Below are 11463 nucleotides of genomic sequence, written 5' to 3' on the forward strand. Positions count from 1 at the left end.
GCGTGTTCCCTTACATCCTCCCACATCTTTTGGAGGATCTACCTACTCATCCATTTGTAAATTATTGTTTTTTTTTAATACAATTACTGCAGGATCGTCTAAGCTATAGTAGTTACCGTAGTTGCTCTTTATTCTTGCGTTCCTCTCAGTGTCCGTTCTTGCTTGGTCATGTTGTACCAAATACCCCCCTATTATGTATTGCATTTCCCTATGTCACTGGTAATTTTCCCTCTCTCCCTGTCCTGTCCCTGGTAACCATCAAGGAATATTTTTTCTTTTTTTCCTGTGTGTAAACTTTTTTTTTTTTAACTTTATAGTAGTGGTTTCATACAATATTTGTCCTTTTGTGATTGACTTATTTCACTCAGCATAATGTCCTCCAAATTCATCTATGTTGTGAGATGTTTTGCAGATTTGTCATTATTCTTTATCATTGCATAGTACCCCATTGTGTATATGTACCAGAGTTTGTTAATCCATTCATCTGTTGATGGCCTTGTATTAAATCTTTCTGCTTAGAATACTAGAATGGTTTCTGTTTTTCACTGAACCCTGAAAAATACGCAAGATAAAGTTGTTGGGCCAATGATGATCAAGAATGCATTTTTTCTAACTAGGTATCTTAAGCGCAAATGAGTCAAATAAAAGAATGTCCAACTTCTAAGTCAGCTTTTGGGAGATGAACCAGTGATTTCTCCAATAAAATGAAGTGAAAAAAAAATTATTTAGAAAGTTAGAAGTTGGCCACAGAGGGGTTACCAAAGCTGGCCTTCTATCTCCATTTTTTTTAGAAACCCCTGAGACCCAAGCTATTCCGGCTCCCATGTCCACAAAATAGAACCTTGGTAGGGACCTCTGCAGCTGAACTACAGCCCAGGAGGAGCTATTCGTACCACATCATTAGCCACAGCCCCAATTCTGGAAATATCCTGCCCTAGATCAGTGATTGGAGCACAGGATGAACAAACGGTGCATGCCACTTTCAACAGTGTGCACTGAGTCTAAGAAATAAGCCTCTTTTCTTCTAAAGAACCTAGTGTTAATCTCATTTGGTCCACGTAGGTAGGTCTGAAAGAATTAAAACCTATCTTTAATTCCTTTATCTAGCTCTTAGGTACCTGCAACACAAGACACTTATTAACATGGAAGAATTGCGTATATTTTTGAGATAAAGCATATAATAAAACAGCACAGTTTTTGTTTTTCATTTATTTATTGTGCTTTAAGTGAAAGTTTACAGATCAGGTCTCTCATACAAACATTTATACACACCTTGCTATGTAACCCTAGCTGCTCTCCCCCTAATATGACAGCACACTCCTCCTCTCCACCCTGTATTCCCCGTGTCCATTCAGCCAGCTCCTGTCCCACTCTGCCTTCTCATTTCGCCTCCATACGGGAGCTGCCCACATAGTCTCATGTGTCTACTTGAGCCAACAACCCCACTCCTCATCAGTATCATTTTGTCTTACAGTCCCTGTGTGAAGAGTTGGCTTCAGGAATGATGCCAGTCTTGGGCTAACAGAGGGTCTGGGGGCATGACTTCTGGGGTCTCAGTCTCAGACCATTAACTCTCGTCTTTTTATGAGAATTTGAGGTCTGAATCCCACTTTTCTCCACCTCCATCAGGGATTCTCTGCTGGGTTCCCTGTCAGGGCAGTCATCGGTGGTAGCTAGGCACCATCTAGTTCTTCCGGTCTCAGGCTGATGGAGTCTCCAGTTTACGCGGCCCTTCCTGTCTCTTGGGCTCATATTTACCCTGTGTCTTTAGTATTCTTCACTCTCCTTTGCTCCAGTTGGGTTAAGACCAATTGAAGCATCTTAGATGGCCGCTTGCTAGCATTTAAGACCCCAGACGCCACTCACCAAAATGGACTGCAAAACATTTTAATTCATTTTATTATGCCAATTGACCTAGAGGTCCCCTGAAACCATGGTCCCCAGACTCCCGTCCCTGCTACTCTGGCCTTCGAAGCATTTATTTGTATTCACGAAACTTCTTTGCTTTTAGTTTAGTACAGTTGTGCTGACCCCCCTATATTGTGTGTGGTCTTTCCCTTCACCTAAAGTAGTTCTTGTCTACTACCCAACTAGTGAATACCCCTCTCCCTCCAACCCTCTCCACTCTCATAACCATCAAAGAATATTTTCTTCTGTGTTTAAACTTTGAGTTCCTGTAATAGTAGTCTCATACAATATTTGTCTTTTTGCAACTAATTTCACTCAGCATAATGCCTTCCAGGTTCCTCCATGTTATGAGATGTTTCACAGATTCATCATTGTTCTTAATCGTTGAGTAGTATTCTATTACGTGAATATACCATAATTTATCTATCCATTCATCCAGTGATGGGCACTTCGGTTGCTTCTACCTTTTTGCTATTGTAAACCATGCTGCAATGAATATGTGTGTGCTTATCTGTGCAAGGGCTCTTCTTTCCCTAGGATATATTTCAAGGGGTGGGATTGCTGGATCATATGGTAGTTCTATTTCTAGCTTTTTAAGGATGCGCCAAATCGATTTTCAAAGTGGTTGTACCATTTTACATCCCCACCAGCAGTATATAAGTATTCCAGTCCCTCCACAAACTCTCCAACGTTTATTATTCTGTTTTTTAGATTAATGCCAGTCTTGTTGGGGTGAGATGGAATCACACTGTAGTTTTGATTTGCACTTCCCTAATGGCTAATGATCGTTGAGCATTTCCTCATGCATGTTAGCCACCAGAATGTCTTCTTCAGTGAAGTGCCTGTTCATATCCTTTGGCCATTTTTTTAACTGGGTTGTCTTTTTGTTCTTCAGTTTTTGCAGTATCATGTAGATTTTAGAGATCAGATGCTGATTGGATTTGTCATAGCCAAAAACTCTTCCCTAGTCTGTAGGCTCTCTTTTTACTCTTTTGGTGAAGTCTTTGTGTGGGCATAAATGTTTGATTTTTAGGAGCTCCCAGTTATCTAGTTTCTCTTCTGGTGTTTGTGCATTGTTAGTAATGTTTTGTATATTGTTTATGCCATGTGTTAGGGCTCCTAGCATTGCACAGTTTATATAATTACAAATAACATACAAAATTTTGCAAAAAGAATATGCACTAAGATGTTAAAACTGGCTTACTTAAGAGCATGAAAGGTGATAGAACATTTTAAAAATACTACTTAAATGTACTTTATGATTTTACTACAATAGATAATATTTTTTGAACATGGTGGCAGCTATTATGGATTGTCTACCTAGCTGTCATTCTTGTTTCCTCCCTACTAATAGAACCCCATCTTACCAGCAACAGTATTCCCAGTGCCAAGTGATGAACTGGTCTACCTATTTCCCTTTGCCAGTGACTGGTCGAAAGATGGGTATGTGGCCTAGCTCTGTCAGAGACTCAGGGGCAAGTCTAAAGATGCAATACTGAGGATGGCAGAACAGATGGATCCATAATTTTGATAACATTTTTAGCTGCCACCCAACTCTGGAACCGTCTACGTCCAGGGTTCTGGTTACATGAGATAATTAAACATCTTTATTGCTTAAGCCAAGATCATTCTGGTTTTCTGTTATTTGTGATGATCACATCCTAGTATGAGCATTTATCTGACAATGAAAAAATGCTTTATGTTCACTCTAATTTAAAAGCAACCCAATTAAAAAGTTACTATTATCTCATTTTTTATAGAAAATAAAAAAACAAAACCAGTCTTAGAAAGGATGAGTGTTTTTCCCAAAGTTACTGGTGGAGTTCAATTCCACCCTGACTCTAAAGCCCACAAACTGTTACTCGTGTACGTATAAACAACATCATCAAGATGAACAAACCTATAGTTCTCTTCTTGTATTTTAACAAAATACATATACACAGATGCAGGTAGTGATAAATTTGCAGCCGTTGGCACTCACACAGAAATTCAGCTTTGAGCTTTTTTCTGTTATTTTCATGTATCTGTTGGTAGGAATGTATGCTTCAGAGGCTCAGCCAAGAAAGCAGACTTGCCTTGTCTTTTCTTCCACTATTTTACTGATGATGTCTACAAACCTGAACATCAGGGATAGAGAGACAGGTCATGAGAACTTTGATATAGTTAGAAGGTTCAATCCCCAAGATACTTTGAGGTAAAAAGGTCAATATGAAAGTGGTACATGCTCTTCCTCAAGCATTCTAGGAAGAGTCAAAGAACTAAAGTCCAAACGCCTAATGAGGCCAAGCCTTTGACTTAGTCCAAGAAAGCAGAATATCTTTGAACCATAGAAACAGAAAAGAAATATAACAGAAATCCACTGGCAGTGCATTAGTTATTTAAAGGAGAAAGCACTGGGGTCCAGAGAACAAAAAGCAGTTGGATAATCAAAAGCTTAGTCTTACACCAAACAGGACTTCTGTGAGTATATGCTTCCAAAGAACGCTTTCCTCTTCAGTCCTCTATAGTCAGAAAACAGACCAGACAATACTGTCTAGCAAAGCAAATGTGAGCTTTTAGCTATAGGCAAAGAAGAGGCCATGTAATGACCAAAGAGTTGATCCCCCTTGTTATGGGTTAACTTGTGTCCCCCAAAAAGATAGGCTCAAGTCCTAACTCCTGGTACCTGTGAGTGTGACCTTACTTGAAAATGGCATTTTTGCAGATGTAATTAGTTAACAGGAGGTTATTCTATATTAGGGTGGGCCTTATAGAAATGACTGCTATCCTTGTAAGAGGAGACACAGCGACTAAGACACAAAGAGAGTAACACCATGTGACGACAGGGCCAGAGATTGGAATGATCCATCTACAAGCCCAGGAACTCCAAGGACTGCTGACAACCACCAGCAGCTAGAACAGAGGTGTGGAACACAGCCTTCCAGAGGAATCAAATTTGCCAACAACTCGATTTGGGACTCCTAGCCTCTGGAACTGTGAGAATAAATTACCGTTATTTTAAGCCACTCAGTTTGTGGTACTTTATTATGGCAGCCCTAGGAGACTGATATACCCCTCAGAACTGCTGGCTAGGCGGTTTGAAGGGCTCAGCATAGGGAAAGCCTCAATCATTAGCAGGGCCGAGGAACAGAAAGAAGGGAAGTGAGACTAAAGGAAGACATAGCCAAAACCTCTGGGGCCACCCAAAAGTCGGGAGGAGGCAGCTCTTATTGGGCCTCTGTGACTTCATCCCTGTTCAAGAGGCAGAGTGGTAAGATCACAGTAAAGGGTGGCTAAGACATCAGCTTCTAACAGCCAAAGAATGCTGTTGCATGAGGCTTTTCCTTAACCCCCAAAATGTCTCCCCCAGCTGAACCAGGGAAAAATCCACGCTGACAAGGAAAGGGGCAAGAGAAGCTGTTCTCCATGGACTACACATCAGAAGGGCAAAGAGTGTGAAGACCTGGTGAAGGCAACAAGATCATGGACCCAGAAACTAAAAGGTGAGTGTTACCAGCTGGGACTGGGATCCACGCTGAGTTGGTGGACCTAGTAATGCCTCTCAAATTCAAAGCTTTTGAAGTGGTGGGTCATTGTCGAGTGTCAAAGAGGCTATTAATAAATCCCTAATTTTTTTTTAAGAGTTGTTTTTAGCAGTATTTGACTTAGTGTGGTGACAATTCTTTGTGAGTGGTCAGGGTTTTCTCTTTGAGAAATATTTAAACAGAAGCTAGAAGAGTACTGGGTACTTACTGTGGGGGTAATGAATCCTGGGAACTACCACGTCACTCAAAGGCATTTGGAGGGTGCTAGGCACCATTTTTTTTTTTTTAGGCATCATCTGTACCCTTCACTTCTAATCAAATCTACGGCTAGTGCCTCACACTTGGCTGAGAGTGGCAGGATAAAGCCTCAACTTGTATCTTCAGAGCATCAGGCCCAGGGTGGGAACAGGGCACATGGTAAGAACGGAGGGACACAAGTGGGTAACTGAGCAGCTCTATTCAATTCCAAGAAATTCTTGGAATCTCTATTTTGTTTGAAAATAGACTCAGGCAAAGAAAAGGCAACGTAATATTTATTGAGTGCCTACTGTGTATATGTCTGGCCTTGTGCAAGGAGTTTTCATCTATACTATTCCATTTAATCCTCACACCAACCCTGTGAGGTAGGTATTATCCCCATTTTTGTCAGATGAGGAATACGAGGCTCAAAAAGGTTAGGTGGTTTGTACAAGGTCACACAAGTAGTAACTGATGGAGCTGGGACTGAGTACTAAGTCTCAGACTCAAAACTTCCCTGCTCTCTCTACTGCACTGCCCCTCAGGAGGAAACAGGGAGCAAAAGCAGAAGGAACGGTTCTTACACTTCCTACCCTGAGAACCAAGAGGGTCACCAAGAGAAAGAGCCCGTACTTTCCCACAGACCCTCCTCTCTCTACCTTGGGAGGATGTAGTCAGTTTAGGAGGTAAGACATAAATATAAAAATAAATAACATGGACAAGTCCCCCATAAGTGTGGGTAGATTACTGTGCCATCCACAGCTGCTGTGGGAGGAAGCTGCTTGACATTTGGGACCCATGGGGATAACTGGGACAATGACTGCCAAAGGCTGGAGTGGGTGGGCTAAACAGGCCTCTTCTGGGTCTCAGAGATTCGAGAACAAAACGTCCGGAGCAGGCAGCAGCCGTGGGCAGTCGCCATCATCCTCCATCTGCTTATTTTATCGGTGTTTGTGATCCAAGAGGGATTCAAAATCGGGGGAACACACAAGTTTGTGTTTCACATGTCCCAGGACTGTCATATCACCTGTCCTACTCTCTCCAAGGCCCACGGACACCAGCTCCTGCCAATGGACAGAGACAGCAATGAGAACCAAGCCATATTCTCCCCCTTCCTCAGTTCTATGAATTGTCATGTATTTTAATTTTAATAATCCCAAGAATCCTACTCCCTTATTTAGAACTGACTCCTCAACTTCTTGAAGAGCCTCTACCCTTACCCTAAGGGCACTCACCTGCAGGAAAGAGCAGGAAGTTCCCATCGTTACATCCAGAGTCACCTTGCCCAGGAGGAGCTGCACCTTTCCTGACTTGCGGATGAGCAGTTTGCCAACCTGGCCCTCTGTCAGGTCACCCAGGGTACAAGTATTCTCTGCCAGCCTGGCTTCCTATAAAGAAAATAAGAGGGAAGAAGCTCGGTGAACCTTATTTTATCTCCCAAAGGAAGGCTTCAGCCAGCAAAGATCAGGCTGAGCTCCCCAAAGTGGGCCTTTTTCTAGGGCTGACTGCCATTCATTTAAAAAATAAAACCTAAAGTAAACAACAACAAAAAAAAAAACAGCAAATGCATAAAACATCAATAGCTGCTGAAGCTGGGTGATGGTACCTAGGGGTTTATGTTCTCTCATCTGTATTCAAAAATTTTTCATTATAAAAAAATGCACACAAAACTAGGGTTGGATATACAAAGCCCAAGCCCCTTTCAGGTACAAGGAACACATGCCTGTAATTCTTTCATTTCAGCTTAGGTGACATACCTTTGCTTCCCCCTACAGGTCAGTTTCCCTCCCTGGTCCCGCACATTTTCACAGAACTCATTCCTGATCATACCCGATCTTTCTCCTGCTTTATAACCACCATCTGTCCATCCTCGCCCTGTACTTCTGTCTTGATAGGCTTGATGTCCTGAGTAGGTGGCTGGCCAGGGAGGGTGTCCGGCAGCTGGAGGAACAGCAGTTCTTCCTCCTTGGTGAGGCTCAACTCCCTGAGCAGCTCTGCCACAGATACGTCCTTCGGGAGGCCCGGGGTCTTCCGGGCTGCTCTGGGGGGAGCCTTCACCTTGGCCTCCTCCTCCTCATCTTGTGGCTCCTCTTTCACTGCTCGGGATAATACGAACGGAAGGGCTATCATGTCTCCACCCTCTATATCATCTCACTGCACCCATCCCTTTGCCCTGTCTGCTCTCTTGTCACTCGGCCAGGAAGTGGAGGGAGATACTGGTTATAGGGCGGGACAACAGACAGCACATTACACAGCATGTGATTTATCTAAAAAGGAATATCTGATGCTAGGCCCACTGACCCACATCAGCACATGAACTTTCTGAGAGTAAGAATCTAGCACTTTTTTTCAGGTCACATGTTTTACAGCTGTAAGGGGAGAGGACCTGTTTGTTAGTGGTAGTTTGGGAAGTTCCGTATGAGGGATTCAGGGGGTGGGGGACAGCCACAGAAATGGAGAGAAAATGCTAACTGACACAGAATACCTTTCACTACAGGCACATCCACCTCCATGTCCTCTTCCTTGGGGCCAGCCAGCCGAGGTTTAACATCTGGTTCTTCATTCTCTTCCTTGAACAGCCAACCAGAGTGAGCCAGCGGCAGCTGCACAGGCATGTTTCGTGTGTCATTCCTCAGCCCAGGGTCATCAATGAACTGCCAAAGAGTTGGAAGGGTCACATGGTCTGGCCAGCACAAGGACCTGTACTGGAGTCTACCTGAGTCCCTTTCTAACCAAAGATTCCTGCTTCTCACCAAGATTCTGGGAGACTAGAGAACTCTTCCTCCCCTAATGTTAGCTCCCCAAAAGCCCTTTCCCACAGCCACACCATAGCCCCTCCTCCCCAGACCTTGGTACCCACATCATCCTTCTCCAGCATGCGCAGGATCTGTTTTGTTTCTTCATCCGTCTCCCTCTTCTCTTTTTTGATGTTGATGATATGAGAGGGCCCCATGTCTGATATATCCACTGTCTTATCCCAGTTCCCTATGGAAAATCACCCAAGTCACTACGGATAAGGAAGAGACCGACACCAAAAGTAAACCGAGAGCAGGGAAATTTCTCTCAGGTAGTCTAAACCAAAATCCACTGCTATTCCTCTCAGAGCCCCAGCAGCCTTGTACCTTTTTTCTTCATCATTTCAGCTGGGCCCTGCTCAAAGATGGAGTGGGACTGGATAACTTCTGGGCGACCCCGGCCACGTCCATGTCCTTCTCGCTGTCGATCTCTATCCCTTTCACGCTTCTCCTTCTTGACAGTTACTTCTTCCTTAGGCCTGGAAAAGAGAATGGACTAAGGGAAATCACTCATTCACCTTGCCTCAGAGAACTTATCTTACTCTCCCACGCCACTCTATTCCAACTAAGCAGAGTTTATAAGCCAGCAGTTACATCATGAGGAGAAGCAGAAGTTATCCCTAGGTCTAGCATCTTTTTCACTTCCTTAATGGGGCAGGGTAATTTCAATTTGCTTTACTTTACCTTTTTAAGAGTATATGTCAGAACTATAACTCAAATGCTGAACTACAGAAACTCCCCAAATATGTAGATTTTTTTTTTTTTTTTTGAGCTGACTGAAAACAAGGCGGCTGTAATACATATGAACGTTAAGGGAAAACACTACATCTCTGTGTAAACTAGCAGCTCTCAACTCTGGCCGTGTAAGAGAAACATTCCATTTCACTGAGAAAGCTAACTTACAATTCTAGGGATTGGGTACCAGGCATCAATATTTTTTTAAAGCTTGCATACCTGAATCACCTGGAAGCTAAGCTTGAAAGTCACTAATGAAAATAACTAAATACACAAGTTTAATTTTCTGAGCCACCTACTTTTGTGTGTCCCAAACATACAAAGTAAAGCTCCAAATTCAGAGCACGTAAATGAGGGGCAGGTATTCAGAGGCCCAGCTACTTACTCTTCCTTGATCTTCCGACTGATGATGTTTGGGGTAAAGGTTTTCTGAAAGTAAAATACAGGAGTCACTGATTGGTTAAGTTCTAACCCCAAAATACAGAGGAAAATGAAAACTCGCAAAGGGCATCTTCTAAGGACCAAGCTCATCCTAGCTCTCTTCCACACATCTGACACTGTTGTCAGAGATTAGAGGTAGACATGGACCCAAAGAGGAACATCATACCGCGGTAGCAGTGAGTTATACAAAGCAGATCGGGACAGCAAAAACCATTTTAACTAGCAGCCTCAGCTTCTGCCCTCTGAAAAGTTCTAAAAGCTAAAGAATGTATCTCATCTCACCTCTTGTCTTCAAACTACTCTAGAAACCAGTGAATATCAGAGGAAAGCAGCTCTAACAGCAAGGCTCAATAGGAGATCTGCTCACACTCAGAGGATACAGTTAAGACTGTCACCCGAATTTCCCAAGACAAAAAGTTCTAAAAAACTGGCTGCTTTATGTTTCTGTTTTTTTCCCCTCCTCTTCAGGGCTACCCTTTACATCTATAGGCATAAATATAACATGAGGGAACTCAGAGCCTCTAATGCTATGCCTTGATTCATTACAGGACAGATCAGAAGTTGCATACCCAGATACATGGAATTCCTAACCCCCTAAAATTGCAGACACACATTTATGCCTGCCTGGCTTTCTTGGGTTTCTCAAAGGTGTTTCAAACACAAAGTAAAGAAACACTGCTCAAATTGCTTTTGAGTCTTGGACTCATTAGGATTCTCTGTGAGGAGCCCTGGTGGTGCAGTGGTTAAGTACTCGGCTGCTAACCAAAAGCAGAAAGGTGGGTGGTTTGAACCTACTAGCTGCTCCATGGGAGAAAGATGTGGCAGTCTGCTTCCATAAAGATTTACAGTCTTGGAGACCCTATGGGGCAGTACTCTGTCCTACAGAGTGGGCTATGAGTCGGAATGGATTCCATAGCAATGCGATTGGTTTTGTTTTGGTCCTTCAGTCACCTCTGGGAACCATCCCAACATCTCGTACCCAACACTAGACGTGAAAGTTCAACAAGATCCCCAGAATTTAGAGAGGCGTAGGCGGAAGTCTCAGCACAAGATTCATGGGGGGCTAGACACCACGCCTGGCACAGTGTAGGCCCCACATCAGTATTAGCTGCATCCCAACCCACTGCTGTCGGGTGAATTCCGACTCATGGACACTCTATAAGACAGTTTAGAACTGCCCCATACCAGGGTTTCCAGCTGAATCCCAGGAACCTGGAATTCAAGGTACTTGGGTCTCTTTAGCAAGGCTACCTTCTTCACTCCCCCGAGGGTGAGGTCCCTGGAGCGGACAGAGGGAAGGCGGCCCGCGGTGACAGAGGGCGCTGGCCGCCTCCCGATAAGCCCCCGGGGTCCAGAGAGAAGGGGTCGGGGCCCTCCGGGGATACTGGGCTCGCCCGCAGCATTTCCTTCCGACATACTGCCTGGGAGAGAATGAGAAAAAGGGCAACAAAGTCACCCGAGGGTGCGGACACGCGAACTCTAGGCGTAACCCAACCACGTGTCCTGCGGCCCCCCAGACAGTGTGTCCCTCCTCGTGAGTCTCAGCTCCTCCCCCTCTCACGTGGCAAGACTCCCTGGACCACCCGGTTTGAGGTTTTACTCGCGACCCCGGTCCGCTGCCCTTCGCCCTCTCCCCAAGCTCTCCAGCCAAGCACGAGGCAGGGACGCACTCCAGAGCACCCGGAGCACCCGGGCTGCGGCTCTACACCACGCGCGTCACGACTTCACCTCCGACACGAGCCGCGGCTGGCACTCAGTCTCCGCGCTAGGCGGAAGTCTGCGTGGCAGGGCCCGGGCGCCGCCATTTTGCCGCGGGGCGGAAG

The 11463-nt window shown here is 44.5% G+C and overlaps 1 protein-coding gene across 3 annotated transcripts; it reads right to left on the bottom strand.

Moving 5' to 3' along the window:
• Positions 1-315: 315 nt before the first annotated feature.
• POLR3D (RNA polymerase III subunit D) lies at positions 316-11461 on the bottom strand. Of its 3 annotated transcripts, XM_064272716.1 has the most exons (9): positions 11311-11461; positions 10826-11061; positions 9585-9628; positions 8792-8943; positions 8530-8654; positions 8155-8323; positions 7500-7765; positions 6905-7057; positions 316-6733 (listed from the first exon to the last, which is right to left on the bottom strand). In XM_064272716.1, the coding sequence occupies exons 2-9, from the start codon at positions 11054-11056 to the stop codon at positions 6611-6613; spliced, it is 1263 nt and encodes a 420-aa protein (XP_064128786.1). In that variant the 5' UTR covers positions 11057-11061; positions 11311-11461; the 3' UTR covers positions 316-6610. The 3 variants fall into 3 exon arrangements, with proteins under 3 accessions (XP_064128786.1, XP_064128785.1, XP_023406793.1); XM_064272715.1 differs by having other exon boundaries at positions 317-6733; positions 10826-11461; XM_023551025.2 differs by having other exon boundaries at positions 320-6733; positions 10892-11456.
• Positions 11462-11463: the final 2 nt, after the last annotated feature.

This window comes from Loxodonta africana, chromosome 19 (assembly GCF_030014295.1).
Source record: "Loxodonta africana isolate mLoxAfr1 chromosome 19, mLoxAfr1.hap2, whole genome shotgun sequence".
Taxonomy (NCBI): domain Eukaryota; kingdom Metazoa; phylum Chordata; class Mammalia; order Proboscidea; family Elephantidae; genus Loxodonta; species Loxodonta africana.